Below are 26,474 nucleotides of genomic sequence, written 5' to 3' on the forward strand. Positions count from 1 at the left end.
ACCTTTAAAATGAGATCTAGTTATCTGCTCACTGGTAAAAAATAGTTTTCTGCCACCATCACAATCATCTACAGCCTTAGTGTTGTAGTGTTGGCATGAAAGTGTAAGAATATTTTCATGAAAATATGTCTGTACCCCTCAATTAAAGTAACAGATCACCCAAAAATGAAAGTTTGCAGAAAATTTAGTCACACTCATCCAAGATGCACTTGCTAACAGCTGGATTTTCTGCAGTGAATGGGTACCATCAGAATGAGAGTCCAAATAACTGTAGACCATAGAATAATATTTCAATATTGTGATTTTGTAGTGTATTATTATTATTTTATTTTATTGTATTTATTTCTACAAAATTGCAACTTTTCACCTCACTAGACAGTTGATTGACTAGAGTCATGAGGATTATGTGTGGATTATTGTGATGCTTTTATAAGAAGTTTGGACTATTATTTTGATGGAACCCATTCACTGCATGACTATGAAAATTGTGATTCACACTAAAGGCATCAAAACTATGAATTAACACATGTGGAATTATATATGGAATTATATACATAACAAAAAAGTGTGAAACAACTGAAAATATGTCATATTGTAGGTTCTTCAAAGTAGCCACCTTTTGCTTTGATTACTGCTTTGCACACTCTTGGCATTCTCTCATTGAGCTTCAAGAGGTAGTCACCTGAAATGGTCTTGCAACAGTCTTGAAGGAGTTCCCCCAAGAGATGCTTAGCACTTGTTGGCCCTTTTTCCTTCTGGCTGCGGTCCAGCTCACCCCTAAACCATCTCGATTGGGTTCAGGTCCGGTGACTGTGGAGGCCAGGTCATCTGGCGCAGCACCCCATCACTCTCCTTCTTGGTCAAATAGCCCTTGATGCCTTCAGTGTGATTCTACAATTTTCATAGTCAAGAAAATAAAGAAAACTCTTTGAATGAGAAGGTGTGTCCAAACTTTTGGTCTGTACTGTGTATATATATATATATATATATATATATATATATATAAGATCCTCTATCAGTCTGTTTGGAAAGATTGCAGGGGTACAGAAATGCAATCAGTTGTCAGTGTCATTTTGTTCACCACTTTCATGTGCACATCATCTTAAGTAGCAACTGTTATCAATATTAAAATAAGGCTGTTTGATCAGAGAATAAGGTCAGGGAACGTCTGGAGAGATTCGTTTGTAGTCATATCCCTAAGATGGGTCAGCAGAATTACATTCGCCATGGTTTAGATTAGTTATGTTTTCAGAAAGAGTTCAGAGGAATATTTCATCCCTTGATTCAAAGTGACTGACAGTATCTTGGCAGCAGGTGTTCTACTGGAGGCCGTCCAATCACAGAGCACGTCTGTGGAGTGTGCACCAAAGCTGAAGCCAATCAGTTTTAGAGAAAAGTGTTGCAACCATCTAATCCTCCAGCTGAGTCCTGTTCAAAGCACTATTCCATCATCTTCATGAATTGAGTATCACCACTATAATGCACTTTGCAAAAATCCCAAAGCAACCCACACTCCTTTGGTCCGACACTAAAAAATGTACACGGGAACAGGATATTTTGCATTGGTTTCTTTATTGTAAATGCACTGTGGGTAGAAATTGTATAAAATGTAATATTGCACAATATAAATCAATTGCACTTTCTCAATGTATTATGATGCATTTGGGTTATGCTACAAGAATTTACAAGTACTGTGCTCCAATTCAACAACAAGATACTGTGACCAAGATTTTTTTTTTATATATTTTTTTACATAATATTACTTTTAAATATATATCCTACAGTTATCAAAAACACCCTCCAAGTATGAAGGTTCTTGGGCTACCAGCTAAATACAGTGTTTGGCACTGTAGTGAAGACATTAGACTTGCGAATATCTAACACAAAGACTCTTTGAAGCTAATAAAATGATGAGCACAGTTTGTATATACATAGCCCTCTATGTTACCTGCATTATTATACTCCCCAATTTGTGTGTTGTGTTCCTTTCATTAGTTTTTTTTAGGTGGGTAAACAAGCACAAGATTTTGGTGATTGACTGCCATCATATTCAAATTTAATTGAGCAAATGACACGTCAGCTTGAACAGAGTGGTGTGTTCTGTAGGATAGAGCCTATTACTATTGTTTTGTGTTCTGTATTTGTGCACTGTCCAACCTATAACACAAAACAATGATCATCTAAACAGATTTGAGGTGTGTTCTCATGTTTTCTACCATGGAACATATTGCCTGTAATCTCCAGCCAATTCTCAAGCATCTTTATGAGTCTGAAAAATATATTTACTGAAAAATTGACCTAGGTTAACAGTATGTTGTAAATACAGCATCACATTCCCAAGAAAATAGTTTCAGACCAGAACATCTGCACACTGAAAAAGTTGTTCTTATTCCAGAAATGTTGATGGCCCATTATTTGAAACAGAAAGTCACCGTATTTTCATGAATTATTATTATAATCTACTTTTTTTTGAGAACACCAGTGTGTAAACCCCTTTTACAACCTTACCTCTTACCTTACCTAATTGTGCATTCTCAACATCTTCCAGAAAAATATCTCTACAAAGTTATTGATTATTAGTGCATGCAGTCAGCTGATTCTGCATTTACTCACTAATTTCATTTCATTCATATCATTTATTCTGTCATAAAATGGTAATCAAATTTCATTAAAAAATTGAAGAGGTGAGAGACTTTGAGAAAGAAAGAAAGAAAGAAAGAATGAAAAAGAGGGAAAAACAGGGAAACAGACAGAGGTATATCTCAGCTATCAAAGCTACTTTATAATCCTCAAAAGTTTGTGCTTTGCTGATTAAATGTCTTTGATCTACGGCTCCAAAGTAGTTTTGTGGCAAACTAGTGTTTTAGCTTTGAAGTTTCTTGTTGCCTCTGCAGGGTCCCTAAAGTAAAATGGGATAAATGTAGAAAGAAGAGAGAGATCTCAGTTAGACACTGGAAAACACACACACACACTGCACAGCACACCAACAATCATCCCTGTTCTCTTACCTTGCTAACTTGACTAAACCTAAGGATCATTGTGTAATCCCATTGAAAAATGTGAGATCAGGTGAATTCAGCAGTTCCCAAACACAGAGGGTTCATCAGAGGGTCATGATTAGAAAACAACTGTTATTCCTTACTACAATCCAGTCGTTCAGTGGATCCCGTGATGCATGTTCCAAACGGTGGCTAGCAGTGAGCATTTCTCCATGTTTATCCAATTCCACTAGAATTTGCTCATTTGTGATGGTTTCAGGGATCCTGGATCCATATATTAGAGGAACCAGAGTTTCCATCGTGCATGCTTCTTGGTCTCAGTCTTGGACTTGCGTTTGGGTGTAGAGGTGAACACCTCGTGTGTGTAAGGCAGAGAGGGGTAGGACGGCTCTTCTAATGGACACAGTCTCTTCATTAAGGGCTGAAGTTTGTCCTCTTGAAGTTTAAAATCTAGTTCCACACTATAAAAAGAAAAAGAGAACATTTTAGGTGAGGATAGGTGAGATCATATCAAAACAGATTATACAGAATTGTCTGGATGAGGACCTAAATTAGTCCAATTAAAGTCAACAATAAATCAAAACTTATTGTGCCTGTTTCATCATCAGCATCCCAAAACTCTATTCCAACATGCATCAATATATTTTCTTTATCATTTGTCACCATGCAATTACACCACTGACACTAACTTCTCTTTCCACTGACACCACTTTGTCTGTTTGAATTGTATTAATATAAGATATTATTTAAAAATGCCATATATATTTTAAAAAAATGTAGTAATATTATATTAATATTATATGAATATAGTAATATTCAATGATTAATTTAATATATCAAGTGAAACAACATAATATTTAAAACTATTTTAAATAAATGCTTCGCTTTTGAACGTTCTAATCATCAAAGGATCAAATAACAAATATTTATTAAGCAGCAAATCAGCATATTATAAAGATTTCTGAAAGCTCATGGGACACTGAAGACTGGAGTGGATGCTGAAAATTCAGCTTTGAATTACAGGAACAAATATTCAAATAGAAAACAGATTACTTTTAAATAGTAATCATATTTCACTATAACTTCGTTCTTTCTTTCTTTTCTTTTTTTATGTATTTTTGATCAAATAAGAATAAGAGACTTCTTTCAGAAAGATTAAGAAAGATTAAAAGTCTGGCCCAAAATGTTTCAACAGTAAGGTAATTTATTATAACAATATTAAAATATTATTTTGAAATATTACATTATTAAGCCAAATTCAATAATCAGTTCCCAATATAATACAATTTTTCTACTTCCTCTTGCAGTCCTCTTTCACCCGGTAATAATTTGACAGTAAAACGAGTTGCAAATGCTTTTTCTTGTTCGAGTTCTGTCTGCCTTAGAAAATGTCATGAGTGTACACCACCTTATTCCTAACCTCTAACATCATGACTAATCTGTTTAGCTCAGTCTCAGCATTTTTGTGTGTATGTGTGTGTTTGACTGTCCTCGTACAGCCACAGTCTGACCTAGTCTTCCCTCTAAAGACATAATCCCATGACAATCAGATGATTCCTGATGATTGCAGTGGCTAAACTCCCAGATTAACCATCAGAGACAGCTTTAATCTCATCTAAATGAAAGCAGCGTCCGACTCATCAGTGTAAAGAACAGAGACACACAGCCCATCAGTACCACTCACTTTCAACTGCCCCATTCCTCACTCGCTCCCCTTCTTTTCACGTTCCCGCACTGCAAATGAGCGTATTGGAAATCAATGCTGTTTGACTCATCAATTACATCCATTTATAAAAGATTTGTGAAAAAAAAAAAAAAAAGAGAGCTCTCTAACCAAATTGCAGCATGAGAGTCAATTATTTTTATCTCCGTCTTTCCACTGAGGGTTTGTTTGGTTTGTGTTAAGGAACGCTTTATATACAACAGACGAGCCCTTTGGCTTTCATTTAAAGTGTTGTATTGGATAACCCAGACATTTCGTTTAATTAAAAGCTGCTATGGTGAAACGCAGACGTTAATCGTTCAGATTATTATGGAATTTTGCACTGAATTTCAAATCCTTTGAAAATTCGATAGCTTTTTATCACAATTCCACACAAACAAACCTTAAACCAAGGACTTTTTCCCACTACATTCGTTTCGAGGCAGCAGAATGCACCAAAAACAGACTAAAACCCTTGGAGACAAAGCGATCTGCATCTCATTTTCAAGTCTGTTCTGGATTTTCACAAATGATCAGAAAAACTTCTCTGGCGTGATATATTTAGAAGCTGCAGACAGTGTTTGGTTTGTCTATTTACAGAACTTGTGAAAGCTCAGCGATTCTCGGCAGACTCTCTAAGGGTGAAAGAGAATGGAACAGCAGTGCTTTTCTGTTCTGGGTTGGGTTAAACTACGCTTAGCAATTAATCACTGGAAAAACCTGAGCAGTTAACTTGTGCACACTACCTGTACCAACCGGGGGTTTGAAACATATGGGTGGCTGGTGAAAAATGCACAGCAAACAAAACCTGGTTCAGAAAGGAGATGATATCCTAAAAAAAGGATTCTCTTCTGCTATATGGTGTTTTGCAACAAATGCAGTCAATCTGTAACAGCCGCATTCAATTCAAAACATTCTTTTTACTGTTGAAAAAGGAAAAATCCTACTATACATATAAAAAAATAATATGGCTGTTTCTAAAAAACATGTTTGTTAAAAAAAGAACGGTTGCACTTTATTTTACAGTACGTGTAGTAACATGTACTTATAGTGTACTTATAGTCTATTTATCTAAGAAAGTTCTGGTAATACAAGGTAACTACATGGGGTAGGGTTAGGTTTAGGGGTAGGTTCAGGGTTAGTACCTTGTTATTACATAGTTATTGTAATTAATATAATAAGTACATAGTATGTACATGAGGAACAGGACTGTAAAATAAAGTGCTACCAAAAGAACACACACACACATACACACGCACGCACGCACACACACACACACACACACACACACACACACACACACACACACACACACATATATATATATATATATATATATATATATATATATATATATAACACACACACACACACACACACACACATATATATATATATATATATATATATATATGTGTGTGTGTGTGTGTGTGTGTGTGTGTGTGTGTGTGTGTGCGTGCGTGCGTGTGTGTGTGTGTGTTCTTTTTTTCACACATACACACACGCACGCACACACACACACACACACACACACACACACACACATACACTCCTGAACAAAATCTTAAGACCATGGGATGCATCGCAAGTTTTACACATTTTGCACTAGTGGATCATAACCGGGTTGTAAGTGCTGCTTCAAAATGCCAAAAGAAAAAACAGGATCAAAAGACAAAAAAATAGAGAGTAGGCAATTTATTGAAAACTGCATTTAAAGTCAAACAGTCTGTTCATCAGCTGATCAAAAATTTAAGACCATTGCCCAAAAATAAACTCACAACAAAACTAAAAGTGTCAAAAAAGGACTCAGTAGTGAGTAGCCCCACCGTTCGTGTTGATCACTTCAAACACTCGTTTCGGCATGCTTGATGTGACTGTTTCCAGGAGGCTGGTGGGAACGTTGGTCCATGTGGTGAAGATGGCTTCACGAAGGGCATCCACGGTCTGGAACTGACGTCCGTTTTTGTAAACTTCCCTTGCCATCCATCCCCAAATGTTCTCAATGGGATTTAGATCAGGGGAACACGCAGGATGGTCCAAAAGAGCAACGTTATTCTCCTGGAAGAAGTCTTTTGTCAGGCGGGCGTTGTGAATTGCAGCGTTGTCCTGTTGAAAGACCCAGTCATTACCACACAGACGGGGCCCCTCGGTCAAGAGGGATGCCCGCTGCAACAGATCCACATAGCCAGTCGCCGTTTTACGCCCCTGCACAACCTGAAGCTCCATTTTCCAATTGAAGGAAAAAGCACCCCAGATCATGATGGAGCCTCCTCCACTGTGCCGCGTAGAAAACATCTCAGGTGGGATCTCCTTGTCATGCCAGTAACGTTGGAAACCATCAGGACCATCCAGATTAAATTTTTTCTCGTCAGAGAATAAAACTTTCTTCCACCTTTCAATGTCCCATGTTTGGTGCTCCCTTGCAAATTCCTAACGGGCAAGTTTGTGTCGTGGGAGGAGACGTGGCCTTTGAAGACGTTTTTTGTTCTTGAAGCCCTTCTCTAGCAGATGACGTCTTATGGTTATTGGGCTGCAGTCAGCATCAGTAAGGGCCTTAATTTGGGTCGAGGATCGACCTGTGTCTTCACGGACAACCCGTCGGATCCTGCGGTTCAGTGCAGGTGAAATCTTTTTGGGTCTACCACTTGACTTTTTTGTCCCATAACTCTCAGGATTTTTTAAGAAATGTAAAATGACTGTCTTACTGCGTCCAACCTCGGCAGCGATGGCGCGTTGTGTGAGACCTTGCTTGTGCAGCTCAACAATCCTGCCACGTTCAAAAAGAGAAAGCCTTTTTGCCTTTGCCATCAGGAGATCTTGACAGTATGACTGCTTGAAAAACAATGACATGAAAGCCATATTTTTGTGCAGATTTGACCTTTTTATGGCTATGGTCTTAAACTTTTGATCAGCTGATGAACAGCCTGTTTGACCTTAAATGCAGTTTTCAATAAATTGCCTACTCTCTATTTTTTATCTTCTGCTCCTGTTTCTTCTTTTGGCATTTTGAAGCAGCACTTACAACCCGGTTATGATCCACTAGTGCGAAATGTGTAAAATTTGCAAGCATCCCCTGGTCTTAAGATTTTGATCAGGAGTGTATATATATATATATATATACTATTTTTTCAACATTAATAACAAATCAGCATAAGTGACCCTGCACCACAAAACCGGTCATAAGTAGCGCGGGTATTTTTTTAGCAGTAACCAAAAAATATATTGCATGGGTCAAAATTATTAATTTTTATTTTATGCCAAAAATCATTAGGATAATACATAAAGATCATGTTCCATGAAGATATTCTTATTTTAATTCATGATTAGTAATATTCATTGCTGAGAACTTCATACGGACAACTTTAAAGGAGATTTCAGACTTTCAAATAGTATATATCTCTGGCAGATATTGTCCTATCATAACAAACCATACATCAATGTAAAGCTTATTGGTTCAGCTTTCAGAGTGATTTCTGAAGGATCGGGTGACACTGAAGACTGGATTAATGACTACTGAAAATTCAGATACCATCACAAGTATCAATTACATTTTAAACACATGTATTATACATTTTATATATATATATATATATATATATATATATATATATATATATATATATATATATATATACGTTTGTATTTAAAAACTGTTATTTATAATATAATATTTACCAATATTACTGTTTTTTTTTTACATTGGTAAGCATATGAGACTTTCAAACAAACCATACCTCAAACCTCTAAATTTGTGTATGTGTGCATGTGCGTATGTATGTGTGTGTGTTCCAAATGCATATAATTATTTATTTATTTATTTTTTCAAAAAGAACAGCAGAGTATATGTTAAAACACACTTTAACAAAACATGAAAATAATTTTACAATATGAAATATCTAAATATTCCTCACCCAAAAGCTATTTGGAAATGAGCAGTTGTGACATTGAGACATTGTGCAAAACATCTCTTTATGTTCCATGAAAGAATTTCATACGGATTTGAAATGACATGGAGGTGAGTAAATTAATTTTCATTTTTGAACTATCCTTTTCGCTTCCAGTAAATTCACAGAAATTTAATTTGAAATTGATTTTTAATAAAGCGCTGCGGGTATAAATAGGGATTGTTGAAATAACTCCCCATTGTTAACATCAAATATAAGTGACCCAGGTTCTTGCTCAATTATTTGCTTGACTGCTTTGCTGTAATGCAGAAACATACGGTCAAACCCAGGGGAGTTGTAGACATGGAGCTAAATATTTAATCACAGTAACACAGAAAATCATCCTTTATTCAGGTATACAAACATTCAGCCGTGAGTTTCGGTCAATGACAGGGTACAGACCTGGCCTGTCAGACGCCATAGATGTTATGTTCAAGCACTTTACCACAGGGACAAACTGTAATAGGTTCAGTCAGTGAGAGGCTGTATTAAAAGAAGAGCTCAATCTTAGACACAACAATGTCAAATATTATGTTCCAGTACGAGTCAAGACAGCAATTGATTTCAGAAGCAGGCCTAAAGGGTTTTATCCGAGTGAGCGGAGGCTGGTGCGAGGAATCAGCTGGATCATTTCTGAGGGTTTTACTGAAGTGAGTGGATTATTATCAAGCTCCGTCTGTAATTTCTGCTCGAGCGGCACCGCTGTCCATCCCTGCTGTGCACATTGCTGGGTATCTCTGCCACCTCTCATTCAAACTAACCACTCGTCCTCCACTAACCTGACACGTGACATGCTTGTGTCCACTTGTCTGCATTCATGAGGTGCTGTGTGGACAGGACAGGCTGAGGTGGTGCTGAAGGACGGGGCCGTCAGTTGACGAACGGCCACATTGTCCTTGCCTTGAGATAGCAGCCACAGAGTCAACTTGTCCAGGCCACTATATGCCAACAACAGGAGTCACAATCAGCACGTCCTCACTGGCTGATCTGCTAACTCAGGGCAGGAAATGAGATTTTTGGCAATCAGACTTTGTCTTGTCTTCTGTTTCCCCTCCTCTGTTGGGTAATGAAGAACTGGTCTTCTTATTAGTGCTGTGAGCAGCACAGTTTTCAGCACTGGTGATCGCCACCATGCAAACTCGTGAATGTTCACTCCCTGGGTCAGTCAATGTTTGTATATTTTCCAAACAATTTGCTTTAAAAGTATTTAAACTTTTTTTAATTGTTCAATCAATCAATCAGTCAATCAGTATTGGTCCAAGACTTTTGGAAACCACTGTATAGATACATATTTTAGATGTGTGTAGTTAATATAGTTAATATATTTAATATGTTGGAATTTCCAAAAACTGGAAATTATTTATGAAATATTTAAATAGTTTCTCCTTTTCCCCCCTCTCTTATTAATAGTTCAAACATAATGTATTCTTAGGAATAATGTTTTAAATAGCATTTTAATTACACAGAACAGTACACAGAAAAAGTTATAATTTAATATAATGTTTTGACCCCCATTGTCCAACTAAATATTTGAATGCCCTCTCCCATATAATATATGATATATCTGTTATTTCTATTGTAATTATTAATTATTATTTTATTTTATTTATTTTTTTTTTTTTTACATAAGCTATAAATATTGGTAATAAAGTCATTCATTTTGTGATTCTGGAAGTTTCACGCACTGAACTAACTTTAGATTATTTTATTAATAATAAATTATTAATTATGATACAATATGCCTCCTTTAAGGAAGTTTGCTGAGGCCCCCTAGTGGACCCTGGTCCCTTGGCTGAGAACAACTATCAGTTTCCATTCATTTTTAACTACAAAAGTTCTCCAGGAAGAAATAATGCTCAAGGAAGTGACATGATCATGTTGAGAAAACAACATTAATTAGTATTAGTGTAAATTCTGTGATTAGTTGATTTGTCTCATTTTTAAACATTTACATCATGTTTGATTAAAATACATAAATTAGTGTGATTTTATAAAAATGCATGGTTAAATATATAAAAATTAACTTATTTACACGAGTTTACATAAAATGAATTTGTGAATCCTAAAAATTGAAGTTAGCCAGTTTGAACATAAAAGGTAATTGTTGCTTTCGCTACTGACCAAACTTTGTGCGAACGCAGCCATATTTATCACTCTAAAACAAGACTGACGATTGTATTCTGCATCTGTCTTTCTCTGAGCTGCAAGGATGTTGGGCAGAGAAAAATATAGAAAGAATGTGGACACTTTCCTACATTTTGAGAAATCATCTGGAGCCTGCACAAAGCACATGATTTACCCAGTTTATTCCTGGTTCATAAATACTTAATGGAAACTGACTTGCTGCTTAGAATGAGAAATATTGCAGCCTTTGAAAGTGAGAGGAGGATATCTGCATCACACCATCTCAATAATTGATGCATGCAAGACACTTACAGTAATCCACTTGGAAAAAAACAAAGACATTTAAAAACACATATACAGATCCAAATGGAACAAACTGCAACTGTATTTGGCACCATTAATGGAAATTTTTCATAAGCTTCTAGCAGGAAGGATATTGCTAAGCGTCTGTAAATACCCACTGGGCCGCCGTGAGACGTGACACAAAATAAATGAAGTTGGAAGAAAAAAGGTGCTAAATGCAAACTGTAGGAATTCCACACGGAGTTACCTTGGACACCATGCAAGAAAAACTGATGGTTGCCACTATTTCAAAACTCTAATGGTTATTTTTTTCCTTCTTCTGATAAATGAGTCATGCCTGTCTCCCGTCAGCGTACCCCGAGGACAGAGGTTGCGGCAGGACGGTCACAGGTCGGGCTGTTTGTTCTGTCGCTATCTGTCTCCCAGTATGTGTCCAACAACAGAGACATCGCAGCAAATTCACACCATGCTGGCTTCGATATTTTGATATATGAGAGTGTAAAAATATACAGAAATGTATGTACAATGATGTATGCACAGGTGCAAATGCTTTGAAGCTCTTGGGCATGCTGATACTACTTTGTCTTCATATGCCCAGAAGTTGTACTGTTTGCATCACCATACTGTATATTATGCAGCTGACCTATTTATTTTATTTTAATTTCTTCTTGTATCTTCCCATGACTGGGTTATTTGCCTTCCACAGAAAAGAGAAAAGTTCAGGTTTGGAATTAGGTGAGTAAATGATGACAGAATGTTTCCTATGATATTTCTATTAATGCTTTAACAGTGACACCATTAATGCGATTTAACCAATTTGTGCACATGCTCAGCTTTGAGAACATTCTTAGATACACGTTTCAAACAAGAGCACAAAGAATTTGAGCTTAGTTGAACTGATGCAAATGTGAAATGAGAATCAAGCATCAAGACTCCACAAAAGCGCACTAAAGGTTCAGAAAAAAGAAAATACCCACAATATACAGTTTGGAAGTTGCTTATTATACCCACTATACACACAGCTAACGAAAATCAGGATACTTTTTTAATTGGCCCTTTTTTGCATTTCACACAAAACTGCAAAAAGCAATGCTGACCTTTTTTTCCTAGAATACCTTTTTAATCTGCTATATGAATAATTATTTTTAATTTTGTTAATAAGGTTGCATGGTTAGACTCTGCGTAAGTCTGTATTAGCCGAAAGGTGCTTAGCGGTTCATGAATATTTCTAATGCTATTTTCAGTACATTTAACAGTGTATAAATTCACAGATTAAGGCCAGTTGTCAGCACATAGAACATTTATGTAATTTAAAATTGGGTGAATAAAGTAAAAATATATAATATAATATAATATAATATAATATAATATAATATAATATAATATAATATAATATAATATAATATAATATAATATAATATAATTTAATTTAATTTAGTATATATATACTCCGTAATATAACATTTCACACACAAAAAAATAAACAAGTTACCAATCCGTGTCTTTGTACTCACTCAAAAAAAGCTCTCTCAAAGCTTTCATTGTTGCCAATGTTTTGGAAAGGAATACACATTAAATACTTTGGGTTGAAAGAAGGATGTGCCATTGTTTAAAACAACAATGTGGCACAGTATGCTGCAGCCAGCTTGTTGGTTGTTTGCTGGGAGCATGCTGCTCTCTTACGGTGCTTTCTGTGTTCCTTTGAGAAAGTTGTGATGGAGGAACAGCAAGAGGTATCTTACACCATGCTGGCATCCATTTTAAACCCTGTATGGGTCATGTGGAGTACACTGAATGAACAATGAACTTTGACCTTGTAGGCCTTCTTTTCTTATCTATTGGAATTTCAGAGCAGTTGGAAAGTACTAAGTCAAAAATAAAATAATAAGATGTAATGAGCAGTTATTTTAAATGTAATGAGCAGTAGGTATGTATCAAATGTTCGGCAAGCGGCAAGCAAAATTATCCGAATAAGCGATAAGACAGAATAAATTGTACCAAACAATGATGTGACGTGATCGAATAGAGGCATGCACTAATGCAGCAAACATGTCGGCAGTGTGAAAGCATTTAATACTGTCCGAGAAAGACAAAAATCACTGCAAACCCCAACATCGAGAGACTGTTGTTTAGTGCTGCATCTCATGTTTTTAATGAGAAGAGGAAGGAGTGGTTATTGCTGGTTACTGTATGATGTTAGAAATCAGAACATTGTGTTTTTTAATAAACATGCGCTTTGCATATATTGTATTCTGACAGTGGAATAAGCTTGTTAGCCAGGGTTTAAAGTCCAAAGCATGAGGACAATCTGTGCTGAAACAGTATTACTCATCAGTTAACATTTATATGAATTTCTACAAAGCATGTGACAATGCAATACGTGCAACAAACATCTTCCCAAAATTGTAAAGATAATCGTTTATAAATCTGCCGTCGTCAACAAAAAGCACCGAGGTTTTCCTGCAGGTTTCCATCAAAATAAAAACTGAGAAAAAGCAACTCCATTAACATTCATAAATTATATTGTAATTTTACTATTGTAAAATTACTAAAATACATTTATTATAACATTCTCACAAATTGTTCAGATTGGGATCTGTAATATTCTCTGATGTTTTAAAGTCACAATGAAACGGAATTAGTGATTGTCTTTTTTTCTCTACGGTGACATCTATCCGAGTGAAACAGCATCTGAAATGAGAGGATGGGACTTGATTTCCTCGATTGGGAATTGATTGGATCGTTGGAAGTTTGGCCGTTGCTAACAAAATGGAGACAGATCTGAATGCCAGTTTGCAGTTAGTTGTGAGGGGATTTCTCTCCACTGGATTCACCGTTTACACCCAAGCATGGAGATTTTTTTTATTTATTGAGGAAGACGATGACAACAATGATCAAGAGTACAGAATATTCCTAACAGCTTATGTGCAAGTGAGAGAGAGAGAGAGAGAGAGAGAGAGGGAAAGAGAAACTGCCGGAATGAGTGCATCCTCCATCAGGTTAAAAGGCATATTCATTAAAAAAAAAATGTTTCTTTTCAATTTTTAAGGGTAGTGAAAAAGAGAAAAAACAAAGTGAAAGTGATGTGACATACAGCCAAGTATGGTGACCCATACTTATAATTCAGCGCATCACTGCGCGACTCGAAAATTGGCGAAAAGGCGGGAGCTAGTTGCTGAAGCCACGCCCACTTAGCACGGCGGCACTGTCAGCAGTTGCAAACCACCTGTCACACAAGTGGCCACGCCCTGAATTATGCAGAACTTTAAGTCTTAATATAATTTAAACGGATGCGTTATAAAATTATTTTACCCACCCACAGTTGTCATGAAGGGAAAAATGAGCAGCATATACTAAAATCATTTTTTGCACCAGGCTGTAAACATGTTTTTTCCTGCTGTAAAGTTGGGATTTTAACATGGGGAGTCTATGGGACTGACTTCTTTTTTGAAGCCAGCCTCAAGCGGCCAGTCGATGAATTACAGTTTTAGTCACTTTTTTGTTGGCTTCACGTGTCATGTCACTAGCTCCTCCCTTGTGCCATAGCTCATGAAGAGAAGAGAAGATGAGTCATTTGAGGGGGAGGGGAGGTTAACATTTTTGATTAAAGATTTCTAGGGCACATTAATAAAAATTAAAAAAAATTAAGTGCACTGATAAAATTTTTATAATAAACACTACAGTATTCCATTAAAAAAAAAAAAAAAGAAATTACCCATTTTGATTTCATGGTGACTTTAAAAGTCTCTTCTGCTCAGGAAGGCTACATTTATTTGTACAGTAAAAAGTAAACGCCTTATTAAAGAAGGGTGTCAAAAATGTCCCAAAACAATATTTAACTAACTTATTGATTTGAAGTTAAATTGTGTTTTATTGGTGTAAAGTCTGCTACAATAAAAAAAGGTTCAGTGTTAAGTAAATATTTTTAAACTATTGTTTTATAAATGATTTTTTTTGTCTCCCAAAGGCAAAACAAAACAAAATCTGCATATTTTGACTATTATTATAATATATATATATATATATATATATATATATATATATATATATATATATATATATTTTTTTTTTTTTATGGCAAAATGGGATAAATACAAACACAAAAAATGTGTTCTGTATTTGGCCTTTGGCCCAGTGTTTCATTTTGTTTCACTTCGGCCAAGAATTTTCATTTCGGTGCATGTCTAATGAGCAGTTATCTGAATGTCCTTATACTACTGGGCCGTTGAATGCATGAATGTGATTGGCTAATAAATGTTTCTAAGGTGTGTATTATTTTCAGGGAAACGTACTGCGAATGTATTTCTAGGCAGCTCTTGACTGCACTCCATGTCCATATCACTTCACCAAGTGATTTCAGTACAATCATGACAACTCTCAGAATAAATTTAACATGGTAATGGTTATGACAATGTTCATGTATTTGGTCTTATTTTGGCTGCTGCTGATTATTGCTGTAGTTGTAGATTATTGCTGCAGCTGCAAGCAATACGGGACCCTGCTACAGCCAATGCATATGGTCATACAATGCTGTGAGTATTAAAGACATACTGCTGTTGCACAAATAGCACATAAAATAACCCCCCAACAAAGCTAGGAAAGAAGATAAACAAAACCGCTAAAATGTGTACACTGCTATAAGCATGAAAGCATACTGCTTCTACACAATAACATGCTTGAAATCATCCCTGTAAGGCAGAAGAGAGATGAAAAGATACCCCCTCCCAAAGGAACAAGCAGGTCTATTGCCAAAACATATTTACTGCTTCTGCTCCGGAGAGCCATGAGACTGTGTTTGCTACAGTATCTATGTGAGCCTGGGCCCGCTTGTGGACTATTGCTGTGTTTACCTGATCAGCTGACCAGATAGTTTAAACTAGTTTCTTAGCAATGTGAACCTGGGTGCTATAGGTTTATTTAACTAATGACTGAAATAACTATGTGTGTCTGAGCCAATAGCTCAAATTTACCGAGAAAGAAATGCACACTATAGCCCTATTTGAACAGGATTAGTATTATCTGGGGACCTTGCGTTATTTCGAAATTAACCCCTCCATCCCCCATCCCCCCACCCCCACATCTGAATTTTGTGTGGTGCATTTGGACAGGATAAGCGAAACCTTTGATTGTACTCTCATTTATTTATCTCCCAGATACGATGTCAAGGCTTTGCGAGTCCCGTTCTATGGTCAGGTTAGATGGATTAAAAAAAAAAAGAAACTAATAAAGTTTTGTGCCCTGTGTCATTTACATTTCACCAGGTTAAAATAATATCTCAAGGTTTATGCTTGATTAATTTGTAACACATAACCAAAACTAGGGATGCACCGAAATTTCGGCCACCGAAAATGGCCGAAAATGGCCTTTTCGGTTTTCGGCCGATAGACTTTTATCACCGAAACAACACGGCCGAAATGTTGTGATGACGCAAACAGAAACCACGACCTGCACGTGCACCAGCATAGCGCAGACCACGAGCTCCACGCGACATTCACTTAACACCAGTGAGAACATTCTCTTCTTATTCCTTTATTCGCAGCACTACAGCGTCTCCTAACAAAGAGATTAAGACGGACCACGAAGTAAAAACAAAGAAAAGTACAGTCTTATAGAGTCTGTTAGCACACGTCTCACTGAGATCTTTTCGGATCCTCTGCACTTCATCGCGAATGTGCTTGATCCGCGTTATAAAGACCATTACTTGGATGCGGAAATAAGGCAGCGCGCACAAGAAATGACCCAGGCCGCGCTGGATGCGGAGAACCCGCGTAGAGACGGAGAAGCGCCAAGTGCAGGAGACAGATCAGAGCGCAGAAAAAAGACTGGTCTTTGCACCAGATGAGGGGCATGCACCATCGTTGTCTGATATGTTCAGTGAAATTCTGCAAGAAAGTGCCTCAAATAATAATAATACGTTGGCTATTTTGTTCTTAGGCTACTACACACACACACACACACAAACATATATACATACATAATATCAGATTGTAGCCATATTTATGCTAGATTTTCTGCTAGATTTCTGCTTTAATTTGATAAAAAAATGTATTTATGCCCTGGCCCTATTTAAATACACTCAAAATATTTCTCAAATGTCAGGCAGATGACAAGCTCAACTGCTCAACAGCTAGATGGTTATCTGTCTGAAGTCCCCCACTGTGATAACAGTCTTGCCAAATGGAGAAGTAATGCACTTTCTAGTCCTACATAGAAAAATTTCAAATGCACTTCACCTAAATGCACTTTGTTTTTATGAGAGAACTGTTCATTTTAAAACCTTTCTGCAGGCCAGTAGGCCTGTACATTATTATTAAATATACACGAGTGGGATACATTTTTAGTTTGAATTTTATTTTCTACTGTGCATTGTTGCAATGTGCTTAATAAATATTTGCATCATTTGTAATTATGTATTTTTATGTTTTTTTTTTTTTAAATAAGTTATGTAATTGTAATTATTTTTGAAACTTTAATATTAATTTATGCAATTTCAATGTCTTAATTTTAGTAAAGTTAGTACACGGTCATAGCAATAAATGCAACGGTACTAATAATTGGCATATTTTCTTTCGGTGTTTCGGTTTCGGTTTTCGGCCTTGGTTTTCTCTTTTTCGGTTTTCGGTTTCGGCCAAGAATTTTCATTTCGGTGCATCCCTAACCAAAACCTTTTCATCTTTCTTTTGCCTATGCTGCTGTAACCACCCAAAGAAACTGAACTGCTGTTAGCTCCATTAATTAGGCATAGGTAGCTAGGCAAATGTCTATTTTATTTCTAACAGCGAGCAGAAAAACATGATAAAATCAATAGAACCCATCACAATCTGTTACAGCCGTGCGTCAATTCACAATTGTAACCGAAGCCCTATTCTATTTCTGACAGTTTTTCAGATACAAAAAAAAAAAAAAAAAAAAAAAACAGAATTTGTACAATAGCTTTGTCGCTTCCACGTGTACTGTCTCTGCGTGGCACTGTGATCACTACCAGCAAGCTTTTCACTGTACCCTCATGCAACTACATTGATTATTAACTTCTGCCACTGCTGCTATTGATAATATACACTAACTTTTCAGTACTGAGTTGTAATACATGTTGTTTCTTTGAATGATATTCACAATGTTGTAGAGTTAATACTATGTGAGCTACAGCTGTAATAACATGGAATCAGAATTTGCTAAATATAATACAGCTGCTGCAAAAAACCTGCTGTAAGCCGTATTGAATAAGCAAAGACAAAAAAATGCTTATTTCACCTCATGATCCTGCTGCTATTACAATTCGCTAAAATTGTGATCTGAATAGCGATACTGCTGCTACAGCTGTTCAAAAGTACTTAGAATTACTATAAAGTAGGGCTGGGCAATATGGCCAAGACGATAATTTTTTTTTTCAGATCAGTTTATATCTATAATTATGACAAAAAATGACCAATTTGTATTTCTTATAAGTTTAAAGGCAGATTTTTGCTCCAAAGTTGTAGAAACTAGACAGTTAATTGTGGTTATATTCTTTATGGTCAGAACATGACAAACACTTCATTTTATTTAATTCTTTACACGTTTCCAGCCATTTTTCCTTAACAGAATAAATATCTTAATAGAAAAAAATAATGTCTTAGTTTCTACATTTTCTAATGAGTAAAACTGCATCAAATGAACAAACAGGTTTGTGTTGCCTGATAATATTAATACCAATGTAAAAAGAAAAAAAGGTCTCTTAGAAATGCACATTTGATTGTAGTAGTAGCTCGAGTTAGAATGCAGATGTAAATTTATTATTATTATAAAAAACAATAAAATTTGTTTATTCTTACTGTTTGAGGTACAGTATTTGTATGGAAACCAGATTCTAAATTGGCTAGACTATATTTAGTATAAATGTACAAACTAGGGATATTCATTTAGGTTATTTTTCCTAACCAACAACCGATGCTCGTTAACCGATTATTAACCGTTAACTGACAAGATTATTTTAAATTAGAATTGAATTAAATTAGAAAGGTTAAGTGTCTGTGACCAGTTAAAAATACTAACATTTGTTTCCCGGTAATTAATTTTACATATGCAAAAAAGCAGCAAACAACAGAACATGAGGATTCACATGGTCTTCATGTCACATCACGCACCTACCGTGCTTCTGCGAGTGGAGAAAAACATAATAAATCTAGGCTATACAGTATTGTTCAAAATAATAGCAGTACAATGTGACTAACCAGAATAATCAAGGTTTTTAGTATATTTTTTATTGCTACGTGGCAAGCAAGTTACCAGTAGGTTCAGTAGATTGTCAGAAAACAAACAAGACCCAGCATTCATGATATGCACGCTCTTAAGGCTGTGCAATTGGGCAATTAGTTGAAAGGGGTGTGTTCAAAAAAATAGCAGTGTCTACCTTTGACTGTACAAACTCAAAACTATTTTGTACAAACATTTTTTTTTTCTGGGATTTAGCAATCCTGTGAATCACTAAACTAATATTTAGTTGTATGACCACAGTTTTTTAAAACTGCTTGACATCTGTGTGGCATGGAGTCAACCAACTTGTGGCACCTCTCAGCTGTTATTCCACGCCATGATTCTTTAACAACATTCCACAATTCATTCACATTTCTTGGTTTTGCTTCAGAAACAGCATTTTTGATATCACCCCACAAGTTCTCAATTGGATTAAGGTCTGGAGATTGGGCTGGCCACTCCATAACATTAATTTTGTTGGTTTGGAACCAAGACTTTGCCCGTTTACTAGTGTGTTTTGGGTCATTGTCTTGTTGAAACAACCATTTCAAGGGCATGTCCTCTTCAGCATAGGGCAACATGACCTCTTCAAGTATTTTAACATATGCAAACTGATCCATGATCCCTGGTATGCGATAAATAGGCCCAACACCATAGTAGGAGAAACATGCCCATATCATGATGCTTGCACCTCCATGCTTCACTGTCTTCACTGTGTACTGTGGCTTGAATTCAGAGTTTGGGGGTCGTCTCACAAACTGCCTGTGGCCCTTGGACCCAAAAAGAACAATTTTACTCTCATCAGTCCACAAAATGTTCCTCCATTTCTATTTAGGCCAGTTGATGTGTTCTTTGGCAAATTGTAACCTCTTCTGCACATGCCTTTTTTTTAACAGAGGGACTTTGCGGGGGATTCTTGAAAATAGATTAGCTTCACACAGACGTCTTCTAACTGTCACAGTACTTACAGGTAACTCCAGACTGTCTTTGATCATCATGGAGGTGATCATTGGCTGAGCCTTTGCCATTCTGGATATTCTTCTATCCATTTTGATGGTTGTCTTCCATTTTCTTCCACGTCTCTCTGGTTTTGCTCTCCATTTTAAGGCATTGGAGATCATTTTAGCTGAACAGCCTATCATTTTTTGCACCTCTTTATAGGTTTTCCCCTCTCTAATCAACTTTTTAATCAAAGTACGCTGTTCTTCTGAACAATGTCTTGAACGACCCATTTTCCTCAGCTTTCAAATGCATGTTCAACAAGTGTTGGCTTCATCCTTAAATAGGGGCCACCTGATTCACACCTGTTTCTTCACAAAATTGATGACCTCAGTGATTGAATGCCACACTGCTATTTTTTTGAACACACCCCTTTCAACTAATTCAACTAATTGCCCAATTGCACAGCCTTAAGAGCGTGCATATAATGAATGCTGGGTCTCATTTGTTTTCTGAGAATCTACTGAACCTACTGGTAACTTGTTTGCCACGTAAGTAGTTATTATTATACACTTTATGCCAAGATGATTTATGACTTTGACCTTTGACCTTTTGACAGGTTGAACTTCCGGTAACCCTATGATGGATGGGCGGAACTTTCCGGCTTCAAGGGTTAACCTATGACCTTTCCAAGCATCGATCATGCGGTTTTGACAGAAAGTTTTACCCTATTGACCTAATTAGTTTTAAATCATGGTTTTGACGGCTAGTTTAAACGGAAGATGAAAGACTCCCCACGCATCGATCATGTGCTTTTGACAGAAAGTTTTACCCTATTGACCGTTAGTTTGTTTGAAGTCTGTGCCAGATAAATTGTTTGAAGTTTGTGTCAGTTAGCTTGTTAGAAGTCTGTGCCAGATAACTTGTTTGAAGTTTGTGTCAGTTAGCTTGTTTGAAGTTTGTGTCAGTTAGGTTGTTTGAACTCTGTGTCAGTTAGTTTGTTTGAAGTTTATCACAGTTATACGGTTATGTGTGTGTGTGTGTGTGTGTGTGTGGTTATACGGTTTCTCCCCCTCCCATTACGTTTATGAGCGGTGTATAAATGGGGTCTGTGTGTTCTACATTTATATATATAAAACATCCTATAATTTATATATATAAAACAATTAAAGATTGAAAAACATTTCAGTTATATAATTTATATAATCTAAAACACATTTTAATTATTTCACATTTATATATATAAAACATTATATAATTTATATAATCTAAAACACATTTTAGTTATTTAACATTTATATATAAAACATTATATAATTTATATAATCTAAAACACATTTTAATTATTTCACATTCATATATAAAACATTATATAATTTATATAATCTAAAACACATTTTAATAATTTCACATTTATATATATATATAAAACATTATATAATTTATATAATCTAATACACATTTTAATTATTTCACATTCATATATAAAACATTATATAATTTATATAATCTAAAACACATTTTAGTTATTTCACTTTCATATATAAAACATTATATAATCTAAAGCGATTTAACTAAGGTTGAAAAACATTCTGTTCTTTTAAAAAAGGTTATAAATGAAACTGTATAAAAAATATACTGAAACCGTCTGTTTCAGATAAAACAAGATCTTTTTTTCTTTTTTTTTTTTTTTTAGAGAGCAGAAATGAGGTGTTTTCAGAGAGCTGAAGGTCCCTGTGCTTGCACGCCACAGTGCACACTCGTCCGAGTTTACTAACCAATCATAATATCTTCAAAGCCATTTTTTAATTAAAACCAAACGTATCTCACGCGGGAGTACCATGTTTTTGACAGTTTTCTGACGGTTCACCTATGAATTACGGTTGGTGCACGGCTAGCATCTCTTGTACCCCTCTCTCTCTCTCCCTCTCTCTCCCTCTAATGCCTGTGTACACACATTCGTCTCCAAGTCTTATTTTCTTCTTTTAATGAATATAAACACATTATACATTCACAAACAATATAAAACAAAACATTTACATTAGTTTTGTTCATCACTAAAAATATACATTTTACCAGGATCGGGGAAAAATATATAACTGAACAGAATGAAGAATATGGTCTATTGAGGAACCCGGACGTGTCATTGACACAATTCAGTTAAATTCATTTCACATTATTTGTTGCAAGACATTTTCTATATTATATTTAAAACCTTTTATATCCATCTTTATATCATATCTTTTTCAAAAAGCTGTTTAATTATTTATTTTAACCGTACACCTACAGTACCACCATACAATAAAATGCTGCATGCACGTACACTTTTAAGCGATCTGAATTATGACTAGCCTATAAATTTCATCATAAGCCACACGTACCTTGTTATATCACTATAATATCCACGGCGCTATACAAATTTGTATTCTGATAAACCATATAAACAAGCGGACATACGCGTGGACATATCAAGTTAAAAAGAGACTTATCTCTATTTTAAACAATATTAAATTATATATGACGGCATGTTACTAAACCGGAACATACATTTTAAACAAGTATTCATCGTTTTTATAAAACACATCGCAGTAACAGACATGTTACTAAACCAAAACAAATAATTTTATCATACATTTTTTTAATCATGTATTCAATCAATACTTATACAACATATACAAACACATTTTAAACATATTTTAAACAAAAACTAATCATAAACGCAGCCTTCTCAAAATTACAGACATGTACAATCATGCTGATCACATATTATGGGATATTCAGACTTTTAGCCACTAATACGTTTTAGGATAATGAAAAACACCAACGTCTGAGGGGTGTCAAAATATCTCCAGTCCCCAAAACCCACTCAGACTCCAGGGGTTAAAGAATATGAAAATAAATAATTATATAATGACATCGGGCTACTAAAGCAATTCATTAAACAAAAAAAGGTATTCAACATTTAAGTTAATCAAACTTATAAAACACACCATACTCTTCTTTTTTTTAAAAAGATAACTTATTTTAAATGTGATAGCATAGTATATATACAATAAACATTTCTGATGATACATATAAAAAATTATCCCTTACAGTCTTAGACCGGTGAGAGATGTCCAAACATGAATGAAATATCCCCAAAATAAAATAATACGACTTAAAAAATAAAATAAAAATGATTAAATCATAAACAGAATCTCACAGGTCCTCGTAGTGAAATGTATGTGAGACCCGAGGGGCTGCTTCACACACACCCCGCGCAGGCGAGGGTGGAGTTCCAGACCGCATGATCTAAGTCAATGGTGTACATTATTTCAAAGCTAACATTAATGTAATGTTTTTTAATAATCAGTACCCCCAGTACATCTGATGTCCGTTGATTCTTAATTCAACAAAATGATAATATATATTACCTAAAATATTTTATATTTTTATATAATATTATATAATAAAAAATTATTTATATCATATTATATCATATATCATATATATGATTATATTATATTAGATGCGTCATGCATTAATCACTTTAGATTCTTTAAAGTTCTTATTTTTAGCACCATCTTCAAAGTTTTCATACCATCTCTCTCACTCTCTCTCCCTCACACCCACACACACACACACACACACACACACACACACACACTCTCCCCCCTCTCTCTCACACACACACACACACTCTCTCTCTCACACACACACACACACACTCTCTTTCTCTCTCCCTTTCCCTCTCCCTCTCTCTCTCTCTCTCTCTCTCTCTCTCACACACACACACACACACACTCTCTTTCTCTCTCCCTTTCCCTCTCCCTCTCTCTCTCTCTCTGTCTCTCTCTCTCTCTCACACACACACACACACACAATGAAACATGAAGCCAAAGTCTTTCTGTATGTTTTTTAAAAATAAAACTTAAAATATTGATTTTGCTTTAAATCTATGCTGAGGAGCTCGTTTGTTTGTCACAGTATAGACTGTGAAGTTTAGATGAAGTTGCTTTATCTTTTAGAAGAAAGACCCTCGATCGTATTCAACCATTAAAGATGGTTCAGGAAAGACCCACGCGTCCTAGAGATGTAATTTATGTGCGTTGCTACGGTCGTAAACCTTTCACATATCCACGGTACTTTCAGACACAGAGCAGGAAAGACATTTGCAGGCCCTCTGCTTAGCCGTCCCAAAATACCTCCATTTAAAAGCAAAAATATTAAAATGACCGCCTGTACATCTAACAGGCTGTAGTTCTATTTTATATGTTTTGTATTAAAATTACTATCCATATTATATTCCTTATTTAAAACAATATATTTAACCGACAGTATCCCCCCAACGTGTGTTTTCCATCAGTTGTTTGCCCTTCAGCCTTATTACGTAGTGCTTTTCATTTAGCCTACTGTAAGATCCCTTTACAATAGTCTAATGAAAGTTAACTTTTCTTAAAAGTTTATAGTTGTATTTTACTATATCCCCATCCTTCTATCCTGTAGATTGTATGCGTACTGTAAAATAGCAAATATACATCTTGCTTATAGTCAGTCAAATAATTACACCTACAATTTGAAACGTGTTTAAACACGTTGTGTGTCACTAAAGCAAGGCACACCGTCTATCGTCTTATTTTTTTTTTATAACGCGATGACCGGCATCGTCTCTTCATATAATTTATCCACCCGAGTGCTTTTCTCACACGAGTAGAAAACTCTTTCTCTTTGGATGTGTTTGGCAGAAACATAATTTCTACATCAGAAAATTTTTTAAATGTACGCTGAACTTTTCTCATTCGACAGAAATACTATTTTCAAATTATTTACCCGGCCTATAACACTCGGTGTAAATGTTCTTACCTAGAACAGAAAACATACGCTTGACTGTTTTGTAGATGCCAACAGATCATGTCAAGGGTGTTTCACATCTAAGAATCACAATGTTTTGTAAATGACATTTTTCTTACACCTCGATATTTAGCCGTATCAAGATTTTGGAGGTCCGTTCACAATTTGTTTGTCGGATCCTACGTTTTTATGCGATCTTTGTGCGGCGTCATCGTAATAGGAATAAATGAAAATTAAGAAATTAAGTTACAGTTTTTCTCTTCGAGATATTTCTTTTAGCTCAACTTTGTGTCTGTCCAAAAATGTGATCGCATGAAGCATCGACGCAAAAATGAAGTCTAGCTGTTTTACCCTTAAAACTATTACAACCTAAACAAATCAAACGGTACACTCGTTAAAGTTTCCACACTCTTGTGAGATACATTTTATCCATAACCTTTTGTGTATTCGAGCGACCAAATCACTAAGAAAGAGAGTATAGTGAGAAAACAATTCAGAATACAATTGTTAAAGTATTTTTATTTTTTTGTTAAATGTTGATTTGTAAATGATATTTTTATTACTCCGTTAGATTTAGTCATCGTGTTCGGATAGCCGATGACACAATTCACATTTTTATTTTTAAGACTCCTGTAAGTCCATGCTAACTCTCGCGTGGGAAAGAGAGCGGGGTGAGCGCATTCTATTCATTTAAGAAAAATTATTAAACATTTCCCCCGAACATTTTTATTATTTTGACAAAACACGTCACGACGACATTAAAGAATGTTATCAGTTCCTACGGCCATCTTCTTCGATTCAAATAAAGCAACATCTCTAGTGTACGTGTGTATGTGCTAAACATCTTTGCTTCTCCACTTCTCCATATTTGTTAGATGGGCTACCGTTGTAATACAAACACATTTGAGAACTACGACGTTCTCACTTTTGTAACGGTTATAGAAAAATGTCGTACACACTTTTGCATTTCATAATTCAGTGATTTTCTGAGATTTTTCTGCTTTGTCCACTTTTGACGGATTTGCTAGAGGGACTATGTCGCCTTGTTGTAACGTGATTACGTTTAAGATCCATAAGATTGCACTACATTCAGCTGAAAAGGTTATAGATATAGTCTTTTATACAGGAAATGTGTATCAGAATAACAATTACCTAATAGTGAAATCCACTCTTCTAAACTATTGTGAAAACTTTTAATGTTGATCCGGCCCAACAGCTGTGTATCTTTTTCATTGTTTTTTAGATAAAGACTATTCTCAGAGTTTGGCCAACAGACAAAAACATGAACAAAATAGAGTACAAGATGATAAAATGATTGTCAAGAGAGTGTTTAAACTGAGATTGTGATGCACTTTAGAGCTTTTGTCTGGTCTACCTGTGTCACTAAGACACATAATAGCC

At 35.6% G+C, this 26,474-nt stretch overlaps 1 protein-coding gene across 1 annotated transcript in view; it reads right to left on the reverse strand.

The window, feature by feature from the left end:
• Positions 1 to 1,572: 1,572 nt before the first annotated feature.
• LOC113117339 (protein FAM196A) overlaps positions 1,573 to 26,474 on the reverse strand; it is a 58,899-nt gene continuing 33,997 nt past the window's right edge. The window contains exons 4-5 of the mRNA XM_026285951.1: positions 3,009 to 3,460; positions 1,573 to 2,899 (exon numbers count right to left, since the gene is read on the reverse strand). Of these exons, the coding sequence (XP_026141736.1) occupies positions 3,277 to 3,460 (184 nt within the window). The 3' untranslated portion in view covers positions 1,573 to 2,899; positions 3,009 to 3,276. The remainder of the gene's footprint in view (positions 2,900 to 3,008; positions 3,461 to 26,474) is intronic.

Source organism: Carassius auratus, chromosome 17, assembly GCF_003368295.1.
Source record: "Carassius auratus strain Wakin chromosome 17, ASM336829v1, whole genome shotgun sequence".
NCBI lineage: Eukaryota > Metazoa > Chordata > Actinopteri > Cypriniformes > Cyprinidae > Carassius > Carassius auratus.